Here is a 27,202-nt window from a genome sequence, read left to right as displayed (position 1 = left end):
GAAAGTATTTAAAAATATGTAGGTACTTCAAAACTCTAAAAATTGCAAAATTTAAATAAAATACTATATTGTGTGAGATAAAATTGGGAGTGAAAATGTTTAGGCGATTTGTGTATCAAGGAATATGAAAGAGAAAAGTATTTAGTGCGCGTTTAATTATATCCTATGACCGTCGTCCGCAGTAGGGGTTCGCGTTGTCGAATGTTTTTTTTTTATATTAAATATACAGTATTACTCTCTTGTCAAGCTGCGTCCCCGCGGCGGTCGTTGATCGACAGCGTCCATCAAAACTAAAAAGCAAAGGCTGTAAAAGAAAACTGAGATGGAAACAGAGTGGAAGGGAATCAAAAAAAAAAAAAAAAAAACGCGACGCTGGACGCGCACGTCCCGCGGCGGTGACAGCTTTCGTATTTTTTCCACGAAAAATGAAACGATTCGCGGGCGTCGTGTCCTTCGCCGTGGGTGGTCCGTGAGTAAAGTGCGCGTAATCTAAAATAAAGAGGGAATGACGAAAGGAAAAAAAAATAATAACAACAACAACGGGAGAATAATCGACGGGGTGATGGCGGAAAACAAAAAACAATGCGATGCTGCGACGTAAATCTCGCGATTTATATTATATACATCATAATATACCGAGTACGTAAACACGACCACCATTCTCGTCGTATAACATCGTATAACCGCACACGATTTTGGGACCTCGGCGGTAGTTTGTTTTCCGGCGGCGGTGGCGTTTAGGGGTTTCTTGACAAATTAGCCGCCGACAACCGACTGCGCCGTGGCGTCGGGGTCGCGGCGGGGTCGGGTTAAACGCGCCGAGAGGTATATTATTATATGCGTATATACACACAACAACACAACTCACGCACACACGCACACACACACTCACATACATACATAAACACTTCATTTACACACAGTGAGCATGTGTGCGCGGTCCGTGTATAGTATATTATAAGAGTGCATTACGTTTGTGAAGGACGGCATTGGGTCGGTGGTGAAGGGACGAGGGAGGCATGTGACGTCTGCGGCTCGCGGGGTGGTTTTCACGACTGATATGTATCCTCGCGAGTTTATATCGTACTAGAAATACGCGATCGGCGACGGAATTTTTTTCCTCCCGTTACATCGAAAATGGCCGATTCCGATTTATTTGAAAATCGAATTTTGATGCACATCATTCGTCGTCGTCTTTATAGATTTCCGTTGTACGCGGTTGTATACATTATATAATATCATTATATTATACGTAAGCGCGCGCGCGCATACACGTTTTTATTCGATATTTTTCGCGTCGAACATCTGCCGAGCGGCGGCGCTCGGTGATAAATGTTGACAGCCATTATTGTGCGCCTCCGTATAATATATGTGTAATTCGACAAACACATGTCCATCGCGCGCTGTGCACACACACTGCGGCGGCGGTGGCGGTTATTAATTGCGCGTGTGTGTGACGTTTTTTGATTCCTCCGCGTCGCCGCCATCGCCGACCGAAAAGTGACTATTATTATATAATATACGTACACACTTTTGTCACTCTTCTTAGCCCGTCAGACGTATAACATAATAATAATATACGCTTTAACGCCGCTCTCGTGTCTTAGGCGGACCGCTGCACTTCGTCAACAGACACACAAACACTTTTATAAATCTTATAAGTATACACGCAAGTACATCTTTCCTGATGGAAATGTCTATTCTGCGTCTACGTATGTCGTATATATGTATATATGAATCATAAATTTAATAACTAAAAACGTAATTCACCGCGTGTAATAAAAATAATAATAAATGCATATTATGTGCATGTGCGGCGCTGCGGGTATGTATATTATAATAATGCTCGAGGAGGAGTCGCAGTCGTCACATTTTATATATTGCAGTATATTGTCGTCATTCCCCGCTTCAACTCGCGTGTATAGGCGAGAGCCCGGGAGAGTGCATTACGTTCGTATACATTTGTGCGCCTGTGTGTGTGTGTGTGTGAGAGCGCGCACACGTCACCTCTTGATTTATAGACACGACGATGTCGATGGTAATTAAAGTGGAAAAAAGAGGGGCAGATGTCCCTAGTGTGCGGCGACAGCGGAGGTCGTGTGTATCATCATCGTCATCGTCAATATCATCGCCACATTATACTAGCGTGTGTATACGCACTGTGCTTCGGCGATGATGTTTAAGCACTTTTATATTATATTACATGCCAAAGTACTCTGCAGCAGTATGTTAGCTATAATATGTTGCGTCGGTCAAACGACTACTGTTGTGTGACCAAAGTATCGAAATATTCGAAATATAATATTTAAAGAAGGTGTAGGTATTAGTATCGTTATCTTCCAATCGCGTAATTTATATAGACAAACAATGAATGATGAAAGTCCGTTCAGGTGGTTCCACCGACTCGCGTTAACACCAGTTATTTTATAAGAGCTTTTCTTAGAAATCAAAGACATTTTGGGGAAATCCTTTAGACTAAAAACAAAAATCCAATTCAAAAATTGATATTTGTGCAATATGATATTTCTGTCCGTGACATTTAGACTTTTCATATATTATTTTTTTTGCATATCTATTTACAGTATTTTCATATCGATATTGGCTGATTTTTTTATATGAATCAACAGTTTTTATTTTTTCATACTTACAATGGTTACGAGAAATATTATTAACATTATAGGCAGCACACGTAGACGTAAGTTACTATTTTTCGTAAACATTCAAGCTTCCATGTAGTATATATTTTACAATAGTTATTTTATGTCAATCCAACATAACGTGTGCGATGTCTATGCGTAGTTGATTATAGTTGTATAGTTGTATTCAATTTTATCATATATAGGAGATTAGAAATTTGGAATTTTTCCTAGGTTTTTTTTTGTATATAAATTATATGATTGCTTAAGTTAGTTTTTTATGGTATTTAATTTGCTTTGTTACAAATTTGGGATTCTTATTAGTTTTTAAAGATTATATTTTTACGAGTAAGTCGATCAGGCCCTATAAGCACTATATATATATATTTTAATGTATGTGTGTGTATACGTGTTGACGATCTGTTTACATCGGCCAGGAAGCGATTTCCGACTGTAGGCCCGGATTAGACATGGAAAAGGACGTATAGATTTATTGTCGTGCAGCCTCCGGGCGTGTGTGTCTAAGTCCAGAGATCTAACGATTTTTTTCCCGCCATGTGCATTGACGACAACAACGACGACGACGATGACGACGACTACGACGTCGAACCCTATATGATATATAATGTAATATAACAAACGTGCGTGTACACGCGGATTTTGCACGGGCCCCGCTTCTGAGGGGGTGGTCGGGGGGGTTGACAGCTGATCTTTTATTGCAGCAGCTTTCTGCGGCGGCGGCGGCGGGAGGACGGGGAAGCCGTTTATTTATGATATCATATACGTGTGTGCGCGCGTGTAATATATATATTTTTTTCTCGCCCCGTTGTTGCGGCAAAAGACATAAATCAGTCAGAGGATATTTTCGACAGGGCCGCCGCCGCCGCCGCCACGGCCGATCAGCGCCGTGCGAGCAGCAGCAGTTCGTCAGTACCCCGACGGACGGATGGCCATTAAAATTATTAATTACATAAATAACGCGCGCTCTCACCCCAACTGTATCACACACACACGCACAATCTTTTGATGTCAAACCGATAGGACATAAATTACACAATTTTTTTCCGTCCCCTCGTCCCGCTACACCCCCCTCGTAACGATATTTTCAAATACACTACTGTATGTTATAACGCGCGCGCCGGCCGCTTTTGTCTCGACCGCGTGTGCCCACGTAATATATATTATCAAACAAATATATATATATATATATTAAGTCGACGTCACCGTTTTATCGGGGTGTCGTGTGATTCTATTGAATTTCGAGGAAAAAAATCACTTTTTTTCCTACCGAAATCCTCAAACGCATAAAACACAATCATATAATAATATATAATATTATATTTTTATATAGATCATAATTAGGCGACCCATTCAAATCCCCGATAACGACCGATTATACCTACCCGCGTTTGTCATGTCTACCCGTATATAATACATACGTATTATTCATCGCTACCGGGTTCACGCATATTCAGCGTCAGTGACTACATATATTTTTCAAGAATTTAAAAAAAAAAACCGTTTTGGGAGATATCAAATAAACGTTAACCGTTAAGTATATGGTTGTTGGTTAGGTATTAATACTAATTAAATTTTGGTTTAAATAAATGATATTTTAGTCAAACGTGTAGATATAAATTATGTAAATCGTGCACTACTACAATAGTACACATATTATTATATACATTGTTTTCTTAATATCTCTTATTTTAGTTGGCTTTCTACTACTAACATATTATATCAATAGAAAAAACTAAATGAGTTCGGATCTACTCTATAGATATACGCGTACATCGCGCATTAGAATATCAAGTTTAACGTGCTCAGTGATCACAGTTCGGTTTTAGATGAGAGCTAGCCGTGCAGTAGTAGTGTATACATTGAAACACGTACTAAAACTACGTGTCCATCGTAAAAATAATCGTTTCTGCCACCGCCACTGCCGATGACACTATAGAAAACCATGTGCTTATATTATATGACATGTTTCGTTTTATTACATCACTTGTGTGTTTTCGGTCGCGTCGCAGGTGCTCTCGTCGGCCGGACGTTATAATATTTAATAATGCGTTTTGAAGACGATAAAGGAGAGATAGAATGAGTGAGTAAGTGAGAAAGAGATAAAAGAAGACAGAGAGAGAAAAACGGTTTCAAAGTCCTCCTGACGTATACACACTGACCTGATGTGTTATGTACACCGTAGTATTATAATAAATATACATGCATACCATGTTCTCGGCGGTGGCCAATAAAATCGTAAAAAAAAATAACACGAAAAAACGCCGTACAATGATGATAATTTATGGACGATTTATTTATTTTTTGCTTTACCACGAGTTACGACTGGCAGTTGGGCGTACTATCGAGTGGAGCAAACTATGCATACGTATACGTCTACGCGTTTGCGAGTGTGCAGTTTGTGCGCGTGTGTTTATTTTTCGTATTTTTTGAGAACGTACCAAGAAGTTTGTAGACTAGGTGAATTGGGTCGGTAAAATTAACTGGCGCGCACGTGTGCGACAGGCCGTGCCCGGCGGTGGCGGAAAATCAAAATAAATCAACCTGCCGACGAACACAAATATAATAATATGACTCGTTTCACGCACGAAGATTTATGCCACGACAGCAAAATGCTGTCGAGTCAGTTGCGAAACTTCAAAATCAAAATACTAATAATAATATTCTCGATTTACTATAGGTGTGATATCTACAGTTTTGGACGCGCGCATTATGATATATTATATTTGGAACGATTAACGATATCCAAAGCCAGCCGGCTGGGATACTCGGGCCAACGATTTGTGGTTTCATTATAAATTCCTGTGTCGAATAATATATATAATATATAATAATATGACCGCGACACGAAAGAAAGCACGACCTACCTACCGCGCACGCGCATACCTATGTACATATAATATATAATACTGCATATTGAGTACACTTATATGTGTACTGGCTCGTGTTCATTAGCCGAGTTATGTCGTCGTCTGGCCTGCCTCCACTCGTTCGCCGCCCTGGATAAGGATAACTACCTTACCGTTGATTTAAGAACATTGATTACCGCTCACGTATATACGTTGTCGTCTCGTATATAATCATATATTTTTATGTATATTATATACGTATAGGGGTTACGTTTCCCAGCAGATAATCGTATTTGTATACGGTCTGCAGAGTGATACTTCGCTGAACCGGCGGAAAATTCGCATTCGCCGAATGGGACCAAGTCGTACACGTTTAATAATTGTCCGTAATTTCCCGCATCGACAACAATTTCGGTGGGATCGAGTTAAGTCCAGACATCTTCGTTATGATGCCGCCTGCAGCGGTACGTGTATAAAAATTCGATTACCCGCAGACGACCAGTGACGACGGTGCATTAGGTGTGCGGCGGGTACATTATAGGTATATATAAAATTCCGCCACGCCGTAATAATGCATTTATTTATGTATATATTATATATATATATATATATATATATATATATAATATATTTGCACCATAACGCATGTCATATGTAATAATAATATGTGCAATGTGCTTCTGTATATACGTTGCGGCCGCACCACCAGTGCGTATCACACGACCCGATTGTCCGGAAAACAAACGCACATGCACACACACACACACACGCGCGCGCTCGCAAAACGGACAAACGCACGCGCACACACACACACACACACGCACATTACATACAAACATACATAACAAACACACTTGCGTTATATTTACATGCTGCCTGTGCCGATTGGCGGACCGGGGCCCGTCCATTTGGGGCGGGGGGCCGGCCGTGCGTTGCGCGTATAATATACCTGACGACGGACCGCCGGACGGACGGACACAGACGCGTACGCATTCACTCGCCACCACGTCCCGCCGGCCCGGTGGCGGCGGCGTTTGCATCGGTAATGAGGTGGTGCTGCTGCGCCGAGAGTTACGCGTCGTTTGCGTATACACACACACACACACACACACACACACAGATACAATAATATTATTATACCTGCGCGGCGCGTCGTACAGGTATTATACATATCAATATATTATTATGTGCACACATGGAGTCCACGGGCAGTGTGTCGTGCGCAGACTTACGCTATTGTGTTGTTGGTGCAACGGCGCGTCGCTTTTGTTTAATCGATTTATCACCGCCCGATAGCCCCCCCCCCGCTTCCCCGCCTGTGGGTCATCCGACAAGACGACACCGTTCGGCGGAGGTTCAATGCGACGTACATGTGCACTTCTCGCAGCCACGGCCAATGATGGTTTTCGTACCCATACGGTTTTTTTCAACCCGCGCGCGGACCGGTTTGTTGCCCGCCCGGGAATCCGCGACTCCGGCCGGTCGCCTCTCCGCCACCGCTGCCCGAAAATTTTTAACCGTCAGATTTCTCCTCTCCCGACCGGGTCGCGGTTTTTTTTTCTCGTTTTCGCGCAAACCTCGCGGCCAGGCGACGACACGGTCATCGCTCATTTTGACAATTCAATGGGACCAAAAACGCGAGCCGGTAATAAACTCGCGACCATATCTATGTATATATATATACATGTATAAAATATATACTTACTCGTATCTATACATATATATGTCACGTGTACGCAGCTAGGTTATAAATTTCGAGCCATCGCGCGCGTGCAGGAGATTTATGGCTATGACGGTCGTCGATATAATATACGTACGAAGGTATATTATATCTGCTTGCAAGTGTGTGGAGAGCTCGCGTCTTTTTTTTTTTTTCTACAACGAATGGATGCGTCGCGTTTTAGCTGTGGTGGTGTCGGTTTCCGCGGACGACATGATGGCTAGGCGGCGGTAATCGTGTAAGCGTGTGAGGACGATCGAAAATGGTCAGAAAAAACTTACAGTCTGCCGGTGGTGATCGGACGCTTTTTAATATATATAGAAAAATAAAAAAAAAGCCATTGGCGAGAACTGAGGTTACTGAGGAGTTGCTGATTGACAAAAGGTGCAGGAATTTCCGACCAACACCGTGTCGCCGTCGCATAAGACGTCAAATATCGCGTTTATTCGTTTATTCTTTTGTCGTCAACCAGTTTGACCGGGCCCGTCGTCCCCCGCCATAAATCACGCGTCGCCGCCGCTCTCGAACAACGCTCGCGCACAATGGCCGCGTCTCGGGATTGCACAATATGTGCGCTCGTATTATTATTATTATACCGAAGGCAATAATATAATATAATGTATGGTATTATATTCGCGTACGTGTGTGTGCCCCTGTTGATTTTCCGCCGCATCATTTATAATACCTTTTGCTGGACGTTTTTCTTATTATTTTCGCCAACACGCGTGTCGTGTATAATATATATCCATAACTCACCTACCTGGCCGTTTTATATTATTATTTTATATTCGGCCGCCCGGGGTATGTGAACTGTACACATGTATGTAGGGTGTGGATCGTCGTCGTCGTAGTATTAATCAATCGACAGCGACGCCAGTCACCAGGCAATAATTTGACGCGGCCGAGATACTCCGAGGAATGCTAATGGTCCGGCCATCGGACCGGCGTCGAACGCGTTTCCCTAATCTGTTTTTCACTCTTTCTAGTGAATAAAGAAAGTTTTATTTCACTATACGTCGAAGTATTGAACGTCCTTGTAGAACCTCTAAGGTTTGGTTAGTTTTGAGATATTCGAATGAAAATGAACCGTTATTGGCGTTTTATCTAGTTACGTAGCCATCCTTCTCCCACTCGCTATAGAACATATTATATTAGGACGTATTTATGCAAAAACATATTTGTCATAATATGCTACCGATTTTTATAAAATATGTTGTCATCATAAAGTTTTATTTCACATTAATTGATATATAAAAATTGATGACTTTAATTTAGTGTATATAAAGTCCCCGTAAGTTATATTTAAGCATAATAATTAAAACACAAAACATCCCATAAAAAAAACCTGATTATGTTTGTTTCTCTTTATGATGTTTAAAACAATAAATGTCCATCAAACAACATTACATATTTAAATTTGATATATCAGTTATCTACTCTAATATATTTTATACCAACAAAACGAAATGGTCTATCTGTAGATGAACGTACGTTTTTTGCATTTGTTCAGACGAATACGACCGTAAAATGCAAATAATATGCATATATATATATATAATAAAACGTCCTTTACTCGTGAAGATCGTTCTCTTATTGTAAATAGTATGAAACGCACTGTACTCGACCTCGCGCGTTCATTGCAGTCGTCGGACACTAACCTATCTACCATGCTGAAGACACGCATGCACACATGCTTTAATAATAATATACGCGTACCTAAGATTTATATTACGTAGAATGCTGCCTGCAGCACAAGAGTTAAGCCATTGTTTCGGATAGTCCGTCGCAAAAATTGAAAAGCGTTTAACGACGACGGCGACGACGATGAGACAATACCGCTACACGAGCGCGTACATATGCAAATGTGCTACGGAATTTGCATACAAACGCCGCTTTCGGTGTACGGTATGGCGATCGAAAGGAAAAAAAAAGGGGGCGGCCGATATGTTATTATAATATGCCTATATATCTGCAGCGGCGTGCGGGATAAAAAAAAATTGTTTTATTGTGTGCTCGATCCGACTCGAGGACAACGCGCCGCCGCCGTTCATTCGTTTATATATTCTTATTATTATGGTATATAGGCACGTCGTGAAGTTTAAGTCTGTTGTCGCGAGGGAATAACACACTTTGTGCGTACGTTTGTACGATCTCTCGATTTTTGTCGTGTTACTAATCGGTATAATATAGGTACCTCTGCAGCATACGTTTTATAACATAGTCGCGTGTGCGTGTTGGGTTGACTGATGGACTGACGTCGAGCGGCTGCTGCTGTATCCGCTAGACAGAAGAATATATTATCGTTATTATTATATTATTATGATTATTATTGTGTTTATATTGTGTTGTACAACCGTGTGTATGTACATGGCGTGCGGTGAGGAACGTGCGCGGGACGGCTGAAAAAGGGGTTTGAGGTGACAAATGAGAATTAAACAGACAGACGGCTCGCGCGAGCGCTTCACCCCGAGTAGAAGGGCGCGGGAGTCTTGGTATGGGTTCGCGGAGGGTAGAAAACGCAACGACGTTATGCAGGCACCGCCGCCGGCAACTTAATGTTTAACGACATCACGTTAATTGGTGCGGTTACCAGAGTTGACAATTAATTTACGAGTCTGTTTGTTTTGGCGGTCCTGTCGTCGTCGACGTCACCGCCTAATTTAGACCTTTCGAAAACGGATTGCCGCCGCACCGGCTGATTGCGCTCCATGTGCTATAACAGTAATATAATAATTATATTATATTATTACTTATTACGTACGTTATTTACTCTTGTCAGTGGACATTTTTTGCTATTTTCGTATTAGTATTAGGTACGTAATGTATTTAATATTGGGTATCACCACCACCAGGGTAATATATGACTTCCCGTTTCCATATATATATATATATATATAGTAATTGCGCTGATTTTCGCGTAGATTACCGCCTGCGCGTGCGCCACTTTAGAAAGACGATCGGACCGGGGATAACAACCGCGCACCCATACAATGATAATAATAATAATAATACATATAACCGACAAGCCGGTCGTGAGCATGTGCCTTTGGATAGGTTTGGCGATAATAAGATGCGGTGGCAACGGCGGGTAACGACCATTGTAGCCCGTGAGGAGTGGCGCTGACCGGTGGCGCTGAAACATAAATATAATAATAATAATAATAATAAAAAAAATCGGACCATCACGACCAGCACGTGAACAATAGACGATAAATCAGACCAATTAAACGATATTTTCTTTTTCTCCGCATTCCGCGCACACATACTATATTAATATATATTAGCCACCGTCGCCGCTTCGATGGATTTAAAAACAAATAATAAATAAAATAACCCGTAGACGGCGCGGTAAGAATATAATAATATAAGAAGAGAAAAAACATGCCGCGCGCGCGAGCCTAATGATCGAGGAAAGCGTGTGGTGTGGTTTATTGGAAGCATCGTCTCTGAATGTTCATTTCATCGCATTATATTAATACTTGTACACCATTATAATGCTAAACATACACATTTCTCCTCGACTTCTCTTCGCGGCGGCGGCCGTGTACGAGAACTTTTCGCAGCGCTGCACAATGGGCGCGGGCATCATTCCGGCGGGGTGTCGGTGCGCGGGCCGAAGGGTACGACGGTGATGTCGACGGTTTTAAGTTTTCTTAAACAACCCATTCGTTTTTATCGGGCCATCTGCAAGGCGTTAAGACAATAGGCTTTGGGTCGTGACGACTTTGGACAGGTTCGAGAGAGATCCGCCCCAGGTTTTATTGTTTTTATATCGTTATCTAGCGCATTCGATCTTGAGGGTTTGTCGGCCCGGAAAATTCGCGACCCCCATTGTCCTCTTCTTTAACTACACAGCAGAGTCCGCACACAAAAATAATGAATTCCACTGCACCGAGACCTCGTCTCGTCTGTGCACGCTAAAGTTTTTTTCCTCATACCATACCATTATATTATTATTTTCTCTATCTCTCTCTCACTTTATTCTTTTTTTCTGGGTCGTCTAAGAATAAAATGCGTTGATCAAAAAGACGAACGTCTGTGGAGATAATAAACTCTTTTCTGGGTCGTTTTTTTTTTTTTTTTTGGTAAATTTTTAGTTTTACACTGCTTGCGCGCCCGTTTTGTTCTGCGTTCATTTCGCGACAACGCTCTGTTACGGTCGATTCAATAGGGCGGTGTATAATAATATAATGATATAAATACATATTAGCGATGCCGTGGTGGCGGTCGGCTCGTTAAGGGAGGAGAGCGATTGCAACTCGCGAGTGTACAATCTGCACTGTACGCGGAATGACTTCGGCGTGTATAGTTTTTTTCTAGAAAAAAAAAAATCATTGACAGCCAACGGCGTACAAATAAGTACAAACGATCCGTCGTCGGGCGGGTGTTTGACGACGACGTCGCCGACGCGTACAGTTAATCTAAACGTCGGTTCGACAGCAGCCCATTATTTCAAATTAGACTCTCATCTCGAAGCGTGTGGGCCGATAGGATAAACGATCCTATTGCGTGCATCGTACTCGCGCAAGCACTGTAGTAACACATACATACACATATTATACACTTGCAATTATAATGTATAACGAGACCGCTGCCGACTGTCTCAATCCCTGCAATTACACATTGTTATAGATCTATATAAGTTTATTACCATTATCATGTCGACTTTTTTCTCACTTTATCCCTGCCCTCCCTACATATTACCTATATTTTGCCGTCGAAGCTTTAACTCAACATTCGTTTTGATTTTTCCAGGGGAAGGTGGTGAAGGTGAAGAGCCACCAGCGGGCTATCAAGAAGACGACGGTGGCTGTCCGGAAGACGACGAGGACGAAGAGGAAGAAGAGGAGGAAGGCGTGTCTGGAGGATCGTCCGGCTCGCCACCGAGGTCTCCGATACCGTCGAGCACGGACGTCGAACAAGACGTCGCAGTGGCTAACGAGCGTTTGCCTCTGAGGTCAGTACCCTATCATATAATATACCCAATAACATAACAATATTATACAGTTACAATTTATCGTTTTAGCACGATATATGTATGATATATATTAAATATATATATATATTATATTAATATTGTATATTTAAATTGAGACGTTATATAGGTACGAATTCCCCTCCCCTTTTGCACTTACCTAATGGACACGAAAACGCGTTCCGATCCGTCGGCGGTAATTTTCGTATTTAGGATTTATGTCTCTTGAATCGTGTGAGCGTTCCATATTATCCGATTCGTAATAATTAATGATTGTGTTATAATAATTCTTCGCGCCAGAAATATTATAATAGTATTATTACGATTTACAGTCGTTCGGAGTCGACGAGGTCTATATAATTTATAAAACGACCAACAGATTATTAATTTTCGAATAGTCGTGAATTATTATTGTTATTATTATTATAATTATAATTCAGACGATCGTTTTCTGATCCCGGTCGTCGTATATAACACAATCTTAATTAAAACGTATAATTTAATCACGCACGAATAATATCGCTGTGTTCTATAAATATAATATATAAGACTGTGATAATAATAATTATTACCATCGATACGGTTCGTTTAATTGGGCCTTGACATTATACTCTTGGTAGGAATGCCATTAAATTTATTCTGGTAAAATGGCCGATTTTACGCAATGTCACACACGTCTCGTCGATTAAACAAAAACGCCTCGGCCATAAATCTGGTTTGATGAATATGTGAACGTGTCTATGTACTTCAACGTCTTTGAATGTCAATTAATGCGCATATTATTTTTTTCGTCATATTATTTATTCGTAAATATATCATTAAAATATCAATATTTTTAATATTATGATGTATTTTCGATTGCTAAACGGTTTCATGGTTTCGTGTCCGCATAAAATTATTATTTTCAAACCATCACGTCGCACACATAAAATAATATGACATTATACCGTTACTGCGCGTTCAAAAATTATTTAAACGAAAAGAAATCTAAATTAAGTAAAAAAAAATAAATAAATAAACGTTGAAATTCGGCAATGCAATTTCAACCGAGGGCGACAATATATATTAATAATAATTCGTCCGAAAAACTCTTCAAAATATGTATATATATACATATAAGAAATGCTATCGGCGGCCCCTATCGTACCATTAAAAAATAAAAAATAATAAAAAAAAAACGTTCCGAATGTCGACGATGGCGAACGGTGAACAGTGTCGTCGTCATCGAGCGCCTCGTAATGTGCTCAGGGTGTGTTGGTTTTGCCCGTTCATTTGAATTTTCATTTAGTCTTGGTTCGCGGCGGAGAGATGGCGGGACTCTTCGACTGATTTACGATAATGGCTCGGGTGCCGCCTCTCCTGCAGCGGCGGATAATTTCTTTTTTTTCGCCTACGCTCCGCGAAAGGAAGTTCCGGGTGCGGAGTAGAAACCGACAGTGTGTAGAGCGGTGCTATATAATATAGGGGCGGTGGTGACGAGAGCGGGAAAAAACTGTTATGACCTTCCCGCTGGGAACGTCAACTTTGTACTTTGGATTCGATAATTTTTAAAATATATCGCCCGTTGCTGCTCACGTCGACTATATATACCGCCGCCACCGGGGCACCATGATAACGTCGTCGTTCCACTCACCCGCCGGCGCTGCCGAAAGATACACCTTGTCAACTTGAATTCGTGACGGCATTATATTACAATTATTCCGGTTGCGCCGGAGACGACACTGCAAACTCCATAAATTGGTTTTAATGCGGCACTCGACTGAGTTTGTTTTTGCGAGAAAAGTCTTGCCAATATGAAATATTGTTCATTAATCTGTCTTGTTAGCCGGAAATTATTGCCGACGGAGGATCGAGTTCCGGGCGTGCAAATCTATTCCTCTCTTTTTCCTCTCACTCTCTCTTTATACCCTGTTTTACGCTCCGTCCCAACGTCCCGACCCACACCAGAAAAAAGGGTCCTTATATCAAATTCTGAATAATATATATGCGCGTGTGTGAGAGCGAGAGTATATGTGTGTGTATATTATGCTCCGAAGTCACCAGGCACCGAGCCAAAATGGCCGCGTGCTAATCATTCGGATTGAAATCTTGTCGCCAACTCAATGTCGGGTTATGCTAATTGTTTCCATTAATTAAACCAACAAAAAAAAAATAATAATAAATAAATAATAATGCAGTCGGTTGACTGAAATGTGTAGTTGGCAGATGGTAATAATAAAAAAACACGTCGTAATTAATGGAGAGGAGAAAAAAATATCAAGTAATTTTGATAAACGCCTTCATTAAATCAAGGACTTAGTCAATCTATTCGTGTCAATTTTTATAGTGCGTCTCGATTTCAGACGACATTAAATGTCAACCCGGTCATTCGTCTCGTGTACGTTATTTCAGGATTCCATAAAAAATTTTGAGGATTGTAAAATGATCCAATGTCTCACTGGAAGCGCGTGTACACTTTAATATAATTCACGTTATATACATTTAATATCGGCCTTGAATTCATTTTTTTATTAAATGCATTTTATATATTTACAGTTTGAATTGGAATATAATGTCGAGTAATTTTTAAAAAGCGAATGTGTTATTTTTATGTTCACAGAGAAACAAACAGTCCATCAAAAATGAGTAGAGGATCACCAAGAAGTGAATCGAGTCTTCCGCCTTACGAAGTACCGTTACTGGCAACTGTGTCTCCGGGACGATCGCCACCATCGTTGGACGTGCTAGATTTCAGTACGAAAAGGCCAGCCAGCCCACCGGCTTCTTCCCAACCTGCAGCCATGAACCTTAGTAACAACAACGAAGATTCACCGATCGATCTAACTATTAGAAGCAAAAAAATAAAACTCGATCCGTCGCCCGTGTCGCCGTCCACCGACGCATACAACCGGATGAGCAGGCCCTGGGCACAATACACTACCCCAGTGATAAGGCCCATATCCAGAGGCGAGATGATGACGCCACCAAGCGATCCGGTACACATGTGGAACGGTAAGCACGGAAAACTGACGTACGGATCGTTCCCGTCAGCGGCGAGTGACGCTACTAAGGCGCTGGAAAAGATGTGTGAACTGAGTAAGCTTCAAGACGAACCGAGGTCGGTACTAGCACCTAGCTCGGGACGTCACAGTGCATGGCAATCACACTGGCTGAACAAGGGTGCTGACCAGACCAAAGACGTGCTCAAGTGCGTCTGGTGCAAGATGAGTTTCCCCACACTGCAGGCTATGTCAACGCACATGGCCGAGACCAAACACGGAACAGCCGCCGCTCAAAGCCTCCAGCCACCCCCGCCACCGCCCCCACCACCTGTGTCTACATCTTCTGGCCACAAAAATGATCTCAACATGTTGATTAAGGAAACAATGCCGTTGCCCAGGAAGTTGGTGCGCGGCCAGGACGTTTGGCTTGGAAAAGGCGCGGAACAGACTAGACAGATACTCAAGTGTATGTGGTGCGGCCAGAGCTTCAGGTCTCTGCAAGAGATGACTACTCACATGCAGCAAACACAACACTACACCAACATAATTTCGCAGGAGCAGATCATATCGTGGAAGTCTGCGGACGAGAACAAATCGTCTAGCGGTGGCAATAACGTGAGCGCCGCGTCCACCAGTTCGCCGGCTAGCTCGGTAAACACGTCTGCCAACCACGTGAGCGCCGTGCTCACGTGCAAAGTGTGCGATCAGGCGTTCAACTCACTTAAAGAGCTGAGCGTACACATGGTGAAGAATGCACATTATAAGGAGCACATGATGCGATCGATTACGGAGGGTAGCAATAGGCGCCGGCAGACGCGGGAGAAGCGGAAGAAATCGCTGCCGGTGCGTAAGCTATTAGAGCTGGAACGGGCTCAGCACGATGTGAAGAATGGTGACGGAGGATATCCGACGCCTGGTGGTGGGTTCAAGGCGGTTAATGACACCAACCACCGTTTGGGCAGAATAATTTGTGAAAAGTGTGGTGAAAAGGTGGATGTTGCCAGCTTCATGGAACACTTGCGGGTGTGTGTTACGATGACTGCTGACCAGAAGAACCTTCTGAAAACCGCTTTGATGTCGCAAAATTCGATGTCAGGTGCAACGGCAGAACAGGGCCGAGAGAAGAGACCCAAGAAAGAGCAAGACAGATCTCAAGCGGCAGCTGACCTGTCGATGAATAAACCGACCGTGGCTGCAGCCACCACAGGCTCATCGTCGCCGTCCGTGCTCAATGCCATCGAGAAGCTGATTGAGAAGAGCTTCGACTCGCGGCTCCGTTACGGTACGTCAGCTACAGGTGCTTCAATCGGTGAGAGCATACTTAAGCGTTTGGGAATTGACGAGAGCGTTGACGCCACTAAGCCCATAATGGACGTGCAGGCGATGAGCTTGTTGCGAAGCTATCAGTCACTTGGCCGGCACGAGCGAAGTGGCAGCGAGTCAAGCTCCATGTCGCCCGAGTTGGCAGCCATGCGTAGCGATTCGACCACTCCAGACCGTAAGTACGAACCGTCTGAATATCAACGCATGCGGTCGGTAACGCCCAAATCAACGCCCGAGCGGCACAGTTCGCCCAAATCTTCGTCGTCGTCGTCCGGAAAAGGAGGTCACGGTGGCCAGGAGGTCTCCGGTGGCGTAGAAGTCAAGAGTGAGCCGTCCGGCGGGCCAGACGAAGGTTGCGTCACAGGGGACTTTGAAGTGAAGAAGGAGTATGTAGACGAAGACGACGCGGTAGCCAAGAGCCCCCCCGCCGAGCGGCGGGCTAGGAGCCGGGAGTCAGCGGAGGGTTCGGTTGCGGACGAGATGAATGGATCGAGTCGAGGTCCGACGCCCACCAATGTCAAAAGTCCGCTGAGTCCAGCTGGCAGTGACAAATCCATGGATAATGGAAAGAAGACCCCGGTGACTTCCAGTAGCCTGGGTGCCCTGTCATCGATGTTTGAGAGTTTGACTTCGGCTGCCAGCAGTGCAGGCGGCGGATTGTCGTCTTCCGCAAACGGCGATGGCGGTGGTGGAAAGAGTGGTGGAGGCGCCAGCAGCCACCCCCTGGCTGCCCTACAGAAGCTCTGTGATAAGACGGAGAACCACCACCACCCGCACAACCATCATCACCACCACCGGCCCCGCAGCCGTTCGTCGTCTAACGCATCTGCTACCAACGGAGGACCCGCGCAATCCATGTCGCCGCCCACATCCATCACGGGCAGCACCGCTCCTGGTGCGATCTTGGCGTTCAGCTGGGCGTGTAACGACGCTGTCGTAACGGCCGACTCGATCATGAAGTGCGCTTTTTGCGACACACCGTTCATATCTAAGGGTGCATACCGGCATCACCTTTCCAAAGTGCATTTCGTCAAGGAAGGCATCACGCCCGAACCGATTATGTTGAAACCAGCCTCGTCGTCGTCGTCGTCGTCGGCTGCTGCCGCCGCGTCTTGCCACCAACAGTCTTCTTCGTCGTCCGCAGCCCATTCGCCTTCGCCTTCACCCTCGTCATCGTCACAACACAAATCGTCTCCAAATCACAACAATAACAACAGCAGTAGCAACAACAACAATAACAACAACAACGGGTCGCCGTCTACTTCGACCGGCGCTGGTGTCAAGAGTCCCGAAACCAAAAACGGTGGCGGTTACGACGAGAGTCCGCATTCGAAATTCCTCAAGTACACAGAATTGGCCAAACAGCTGTCCAGTAAATACGTCTAGTCAACGCGACAACGCACACAACGCGCGTCCGTTATATTACAAGCACGGTGTATACGACGATAACGTTATCATCGTAGTACCTATATTATAATATTCTGTATTATACACACATTGTTGATTTCACTTTAATATATAACCGATGTTCGTCCGTTGGTTTTAAATTGTTCACGTGCGAAATCCTCTCCTCTGTACATACGACAAATATTATATTCCGTAACGTTTATGTATGCACATGCCGTACATAATATATATAATTTCATTATACGTTTAAAACCTTTATTACGACTTACTACTGTTACTATATTACTACTATTAATACAAAATATAGACGCATAGCGTGATGACGAAAAAAACAAAAAAAATCATATTTTTTAATATTATGTACTTAATCTTCCATGTTCGGTGTATGCGAACAGTTGCGTCAAACCCATTAATTAAAATTACAAATGTATACGCGTTAGATAATTAACGAAACAATTGATTGTTTTTAATTTTTATTTTGTTAAACAATTTTTAAGAGAAAACTGATTCGCGGAAAATAATTTTTATCATATATATATATATGTATGTACATTACATTACACATTACAACACAATACACGAACGAATGTCCTTTATATCTATACGCGTTTATTCGATAATATTATTATTGTGCGCGTCGTTAGGCTAGCGACATTTTATTAAATATGATATATAAAGATGTTAAATTATTTAGTACGATATTTGTAATACAATTACGTTTACGATACGTTTCTGCTCATACGCTATATAAGTGTCCTGTGTTAAAACGGATGTAACTTTAAGGATAAAACATTTTAAAAGGCTGTCACGTCAACTATGTATAACGATTAATGCTTAAGTGTAGAGTTAATTATTTTAATCGACGATAGGTTAAGGATATTCATTTTCCGATTAGACGTTCCGTCTCGCGGAAACCATTCCACTTTGAACTAAACAATGTTTATATTTTATAACATTTAAAAACCCACAAAAAAAAAAAAAAAAACAAATATGTATACTAAAAATGTTGTTCTTCGAAAACACTACGTCGCGTTCCTAATCCGACTCGTTTTGTTTACGTCGTTTAACTACAGACATAATATAAAATAATAATAATTCTAAACAACGGTACCCTTGATCGGTTTTGCACACTCAAATTTTAATATTCTTTTCATTAGTTCCCTGAAGCACTTAATTTTTTTTTTTTTTCTATTATAGTTATTACCTAATTATTAATCAGCCAGTAAGCAAAATAGTTACCATTTAAATAATTTTATTAGTTTTGTTGGTTATTATTTAATTTAAGGGGAATGTTTTTTTTTTCGTGTAAAGTATTTGTGTTGTAGGTACTTAATTTTTTTTTATTATAATAATTTTTTAGGGGAACACTATGATAATAATTTAATTATATTATCAGTTGTTGATGTCAACTACAAAATAATATTTTATCTTTAGGTGTCACAACCAATTGGGAGCCGTGTGAATAGTTTACGACAAATTTCCGTAGGTCATACCGTTTTACAAATTTTTATTTCCATTAAATTCGTTCTTTTAGTTGCGTTATCCATCGTATTAAAATGCAATTATGTTATTATTACTAAATAATATATAGTCGGTACTCAATATTAATAGTGGCTGATGCTTTTTTTTAATGATAAAAAAAATATTTTAAATTTTCCATATGAATAATATTATTAATCATGTTAAGTAATTTATTATCGAAAACAATTTGTCCTATATAAATAACATATACATGTATACGATTATAAAACATTATTCTATCGGAAAAAAAATACTAATTTTGCCATGTTTTACGTTCGTGTTTCGATTCTATCATATTATTATTATATTGTAGAATTTACTATTTTGTTTACAAGGTTACTATTACGATAAATTATTATTATTATTATTATTATTATTATTATTATTTTGTTTTTATTTTAAGTTTTTATCAGACTATGAAATACCTTTTGTACATAATTTAAATATATAGTATTAGACATCAAATACGATTGTAATATAAATTGTACTTATTTATTTATTTATATAAAGAAGTAGGCAATATTTGTTTTAATTTTTAACAAATAATAAAAGACATTTCAATTTGACATGAGTGATTTACTTTTTTGTATCCTTTTCAGATTTTCCATTTCTCTAGTGACATCAATAGGTCCTTCCAAATATTGTTATACATATATATTATACAGCATAATGCTATGATGACACCGACATTTTACTACCTCAATTCTCGTTTTATCGTCGCTGCAGGTGAGTATTGCGTCCACAAGATATAAAGACAAATTTTTACAAGAAATTGCAATAAACTAATTGATGTGTAAATTACTTTTATGAAAATTTAAATTTAAATAAAATTCAGACATCTAACAATTTAAAATATATTATTCGTTTATATTGATTATTGTTTATCGATAAATATTTTGTTTTTGACCTAAAACTAATTTCAGTTGAAATTTTCTGAATATTTCAATCCTAAAACAAAATAAGAGGTAAGTGTCAGTAGTCAGTTTAGACATAAATATCAAATCCAGTATTGCTATATCTGCAGTTTTAATTATCACTTGTGTTTTCCGAAACACTTGAAAAACTAGTTGCGCGTTTACTATTTGCGTGTCGTCGTAAACGCGCAGCCAGTTTTTCTTCGCCCGGATGAGTGGACGTTTATAAGTCCTCGTGTACAATACATCACCAAGTACAGACAAGAGGTTTTGTCTTATCAGTTGGAACTACTAATATCATGTCTATCGTCTTGTGAACAAAAACCACGCTCATTATTTGTATAAATATCGCCCGGCAAGTGATCTACAGATTGTACATCACAGTTTTTAGTGGTCGCCGATTGATACCTTAGCGCTTAGAGATTGGGACTTGTGAGTTGTCATCGGCCACGTTAAAAAAAAAATAATTTCAATCAGCAAACGATGGATTTGTTTTATAATGCCTTATTTTCCATACTTTACATGTCACCGCTTCTAATGATTGTCTGCGCACAGTTGCACTCGTTAACCGTCAAACAACTCAATAGGTCCATTCAGTTATTACTTATTATATATTTTGGTACGAACACGAATCATTAAAAGCTAACGGTACGTAATATTTTATTATTCTATTTTCGGTCAACTATCCTTAATATTTCGATGTAGGTGTCTACAATTGAAAAAAAAAACTAAAAGGATAAAAAGAGAAGTATTTTTTTAATATAAGATAATATTGGGTAATTATTTTAATGGTAGTGCTAAAAATAAATTGTCAAACATAATCTATAAGTATGAATTGGTGAATAGTAAGCTCGATAATATACCGACAACATCCATTTTTTTTAAAAATAATTATTGTAAAATATAAATTGGAAAATGTATTATAGTATCGTTATTCGTTACGTTTAAAATTTAAATCTTAAATTTAATCAGATTTGTTTTCTTAGATTTTCTCTGAAGTTGGTATTGATTTGTTTATTGTACCTTTATGTAAAAAGGTTTAATAACTCGTATATCAAAATTAAGTGTATTCAATTTTGCAAAATAATGAATTTTTATCAAGTGAATTCGTTCAGTTTCTTTCATCATTATTCATATAAAATATTTATTATAACTAAATATATGTTTTAAATTGCGTAACCATTATCATTATTATTTTAATCAAATACATTAGTACACACTGTCATTTAAAAAGTTTAACTTCCAAAATATCGACGGGACAATACAAAGTACAAATCGTACAAATTGTTTGGTATACTTATATCATTGTAGAGTTGTTTCTAATAATGTATTCATAATATTTTTCCTTTTATTAAAAGTAAAATATGATAAATTAAAAATGTCTATTGTTGATTCGAGAATTTTTTTTGTTATTAAAATTGAACATCCTTCCGAGAAATCATCGAAATACGCCATTGTTCGTGTCATTATTTCATCGGGGAATTCGTATTTTTTTACGACAGTATTTCGATGTATTATCATGTTGTACGAGTGAAGTGGTTTCATCTGTTGTGAATAATTGAGTTCTAAGTTTTAAACGTCAACTTTGACGTTTTGTTCCGTGTCGGCGGTTTCTATTTTTTTTCTACGTGCAAGTGCTTACAGGTCGGTACGATTTGGTGTTTTCATATTTCTACGACTTCTTGATTTTAGTGAATAGTTGTTTCCACACGTGCTCACATTATTATTACCGTCATAGTTTTGTAGTAGGTACCTATATAAATATTAGTTTAGTTATAGTGTAATTTTTCATTCTATGACAGTTTATTTATACAGGGAATCCCGCTAGGATTTGCTAATTTAAAGTAGTTGGCGTAGTGCGAATTCCATTATACGGCCACATTAAATTATTAAATCTTTATGGAGTGTACAGTACCCAAACGAATTCTACACGGGAAACGGTGTACCCAATGTATAATACTCAAACAACTTATAGCGTTGTGCCATGGATATAGTGAGAAAGGTTATTTTTTTAATTATATATAATACGTGTATATAATTAAAGAAATAACCTTTTAGATGTCGAATACGTATTGTATCACAGTCTGTAATTGCACGTTCGTCAAATGAAGATTATTCTAATTTATGCGTATAATAGTAAACTACTATGGTATAATATACTCTATTATAATATACAAAATGCAATATTTCGTGTATGTATACAAGTAATTACTCAATGTCAAAAATAAAACCATCCAAAAGTTAAATGTGCTCAGTAAATTTTACCGTACACACGTATGCGGTATGCTAGGTGCTTTTATTAGTAGATTTGACTATTTTTTTGTTTACTAAGTAAAATGTATATGATGTACTTGATGTAACCTTAGTCAAAAGTAAACTAAAATAAACACGTTCACGTACTAACACGCACGGCAGTATAACATGTTACTCGCTGTAGATCATAATAAATGACATCATATTTAAATAATAATTTATAGTTCAACTCGTTATGTATATGTAGTATAATATGTATAATACAATTTGATCGGTACAGTCTAAATAGGTTAATCGACAGTTTTACTACTTTTTGGAACAGCAAATTCAAAATTTTCATGTTATGTTTTTGAGTTAGGCATTAGGAGTAAGATTTTCGTAAATAGGAATAGTATTATATTACATTATATTAGATTATGTTACATTAATAGTTTGAGCACTTGAACAGTATTTATTATATAAAAAAAAGTTCCTTTTTATATTATTATTATAATTACTATGCGTACCTATAACCTATATTACAGTTTTAAAAACTCCAAATGGAATATTTTATTGAGAATAATATTTAAAATTGGAAGTGACAAATGTGCACCAACAAAAACGGCGCTTAGTCCTTAATTTTTAGTAGCTCTTTTAGTAAATGTCACTTGTCCCGTAATTACAAATTAAATAAATTTTATTATATGATCAGAAGGACACTATAGCGCTTGTGCGTTTGAAAGTTTAAGCTATCGGTTATTTTGTAGTATAATACGCAATTGAAAAATTCACTCAACGAATGTTGCCTTATGGCTTATACCATTGAATATATTTTGTTACTTTGAAAGTACGAATACAAGAAAATTATACCGGAAAAGTCCAAATTTCAGGCTTTTATTAATCGATAAATTTTAAAAATATTTTAAAATAACTCGAGATTAGCCGTTTTTTTTAAATTTATCCTCGGGTATCACTAAGAACGCGAAAACCGTCAAAACATAGATGTTATTATTTTCGCGACTAATGACTAATAATTAACGACTGACAGTTTCCGGTCAGCTGGACAATTTTTTTTCCGCCGCACAGGCTCGGCATACTATACGTACTAATGTACTATATAATATTAGTTGGTATATTATACCTTTTTATGTCGTTTTCGCTGCCCAGCGTTACAATGAGACACAACGACGCGACAAAACGTCTATGTATAAAATCGTGTAGGTACTATTTTTACAACAATTTCCGGGTACGAACGACATAATAACAATATTTTGTCCGTATAACGCGTAGAATACGTTTAACGCCCGCTATGATGTACTCGTATTATTGTCGTTATTGATTATCGAGCGTCTTTGATCCCGCTCCGGTACAATGCAACATAACGATGCGTACGATGCGTGTTGTGGCCATCATCAAAGTACCGGACGGTGTTTATTGCGATCATTAAAAACGACACTGTGTGGAGAGCTCGGCGGCGGCCGTACAAATGTGCGAGCGAAACGAGCATTGAAGAAAAGAAAAATATAATAATAATAATAATAATATAGAAATCCATTAAATTGACGGTGACTGATGGTCGTGAGCGCACATATACGCGTATATATATATATTATATATACATAGCGATAATAGTAATAATAACGCGTTGGCCGACTGCATATTATATTATTGTCGTAGTGCGTGTTCGTATAAGGGAACAGCGCTCGTCATTTTTCGCGTAATAATATAAAACGATTTCTAAAAGAGAAAAAAAAAAATCGCAATCCGCCGCCGACTAATGTGTACGCGAATTCCGTACGCGCGATACGCAGGTATATAGAGATGGTGTGTGTGAGTGTATACAACGTTATATAGGTAATACTTCTAACCTAACCCGCTATTATATTATATACGTTTATAGTCTATACACACACACACGCACATACACACATTATTATTATTACATAAAGAGTGTATGATAATATCATATGCAGTCAATCGATAAAAATATTTGTAGTTCGCGTGGTGGTGGCACAACCGCCCGGGCACATCGTGTAATGATGACGATAATAATACGTATGTGCACATCGAGCGTTTTACGAACGGATGCGTAAAAAAATATTATTTTTTAATATAGGATTATAATCGATCGATATTTTTTGTGGTTAAACTTTTTGGTAGGTACTCGTTACCAAATGATCCGCTAAATTTCAATAAATGTTTATGATGATTTATTGTTAGGTATCTAATATTTAATATTATATATACTTTGTATAATAATATCATGTATACAAATGGATAATACGTGATTAACACCCAAAAATGTAACTGGTCCAAAAGATCAAATTAGGTTTTGATTGGTTGTTTTTAGTACAGTCTTGATCATATCAAATTCATAATAATATGGTCGATTCTTAGTTTACTATTATTTTTTGTGAAAACTATTTAAAACTTTATTTTAAAATATTTATTGTTCTGTGTTCATATTATACTCGTTATTGTTATTGTCCACTCAACGGCCGAGATAGGTACCATACTACATTTACTGCAGTGATTATGATACACTTCAGTAGTTCAGTTTTAGGTTTTGTAATTTTAGATATTATGTGAGAGTAAAAGTGAGCATTTGGAAAAAATTAAAAAGCAAATTTATTGTAAGCATAGGTCTACTGCTACTTTATTTATTTTCTAATTAACTTAATAACTATTGTTTAATTTAACATTGTTATAACTTAGCTATTTTGCAGTTAATTTGAAAAGTAATGTTAAGTTAAAATTAAAATTAAAATTTAATTTTTTTTTTTTTAAACATCTTGATGTATATTCAGTTTTAAAATAAAAATAAAGACGAACCAATAATTAACTTGAGTCGTCTGCACTGTATACTTATACATTTTAACCGTGGGCATTCGGCTACTATCAGTGGTGGAGTGAACTTTTTACCAGTGAGACGTGAATTGCTACAAACCAAATATTTTATTCGCACAGACCCTTGGGGAGGGAGAAATTGTCCCACACCGCCTATAATAGTTTCATGGAAAATTTATTCTACTGCAAATTCTTATTATACTTCAATACAAATAATTTATTTATAATTATATAAATACATATTTTTTAAGTCTTAAATAAGTATTTTACTAACAAATAAAAACAAGTAATGGATATTTTAATTACTTCTAACTATTAACATTCATAATATATTTATATACATTATATTTTTTAACTTTTTAATGTTAAAAGCTTATGGCTACTTTGATAAAGTTGCCTTAGAGACTATTATATCAACCTTTATTTCCAAACAAATGAAAAGTAGTAAGGGTTATGCTAATTTTTAATATTTTTTCAAAATCTGAAAGTGTTTGAAAATATAATCACTTTTTACATTGAAAGTTATTCGAATAAAACTAAAAAAGTGGATTATTTCAAAAATTATAGTTAGCTTCAATAAAGATTTCCAAATCTATATTTTATTTGACAAGTTTAATAAGTATAAGTAAGTTAAAAAAAAAGCAATACTGAGAAGGTATAACGCATTTCTGTAAGCACGTGATTACTGATTACATTTTCGGGAATTAATTTCCTTCATGGGCATTGGACATATCAATCCATTAAGTAAAACTAAAAGTTTAGACTCTAGAAGTTGGATAATATGTCAGTTCATCAAAATTGAAACTATTAGTTCATACACGAATACATGTGATACATTTCACAATTTCACCATAAGTCAATGAGTATCATTCTTGTGTGTTTCTAATATATAATTTAAATTAAAAACGTGAATATTATAATTAATGTCTTCCATTTATATAAATACCAAAGTACATTTAATTACATAAAATAAATTATCATAATTAAAGACGATATATCTAAAATCACTGAATAAGTTTATAAAAGCGATTATGTAAACTATATCATAGTGTTTGGGGTATCGTTTAACAAGCAAATCAATTATAATTTTACAGTCGTTATTTTATAAATAATAATTTTGTTTTTTAGTTTTCATTTCACCGATGATGACAAATAAAAATATTTATGTCGATCATGTTTTATTTATCATTTTATGTACAAAAACAAACAAATATAAGCAATTTTTACATATTTGCCCATTATTTTATTATTGTCACATTTTTGTAACCTTTGTAATGACTTATTTCTATTAACTGTTGTATGTTATATTTTTACATCATATCGCGTATTGGTAGTTAACGTCTAAGTGTTTGTCATGTTATCGTGTATTTTCAACTTATAGTGCATCGTTCATACACGCTTACATTTCAATATAAAGAAATTTTTTAATATGCATGATACATAAATACTTTGGGTTAGGACCTTCTAAAATAAACACTCCGGACAATGTACAATCTACGGATATGGTTTCTTCATTCAAGACCCCGGGTATACGATTCATTATTTGCGTTTTAACTTGTAAAATATATAATTTATATGTAAATAATTATTCATTTTTAATTTTGGTTAAAATTAATCGAAATTTGAATGAGTGGTTTCTGAGGTACTAACCTGAACATACCTATTAAAATAATTCACCATTATAGATGTGAAACCACTACAAAAGATTATTATTCTTATTGTTACATGATGTTTAAGAATTTAGGAACAACTTGTTAACATTTTCATTTACGTAGGTAC

The 27,202-nt window shown here is 38.2% G+C and overlaps 1 protein-coding gene across 1 annotated transcript in view; it reads left to right on the top strand.

Moving 5' to 3' along the window:
• The window catches only part of LOC132923310 (protein tiptop-like), a 60,615-nt gene extending 41,717 nt beyond the window's left edge, over nt 1-18,898 (top strand). The window contains exons 2-3 of the mRNA XM_060987214.1: nt 11,979-12,180; nt 14,798-18,898. Of these exons, the coding sequence (XP_060843197.1) occupies nt 11,979-12,180; nt 14,798-17,888 (3,293 nt within the window). The 3' untranslated portion in view covers nt 17,889-18,898. The remainder of the gene's footprint in view (nt 1-11,978; nt 12,181-14,797) is intronic.
• The last annotated feature ends 8,304 nt before the right edge of the window (nt 18,899-27,202 follow it).

Source organism: Rhopalosiphum padi, chromosome 2 (assembly GCF_020882245.1).
Source record: "Rhopalosiphum padi isolate XX-2018 chromosome 2, ASM2088224v1, whole genome shotgun sequence".
Lineage (NCBI taxonomy): Eukaryota > Metazoa > Arthropoda > Insecta > Hemiptera > Aphididae > Rhopalosiphum > Rhopalosiphum padi.
This window is presented reverse-complemented; position numbering and strand designations above follow the sequence as displayed.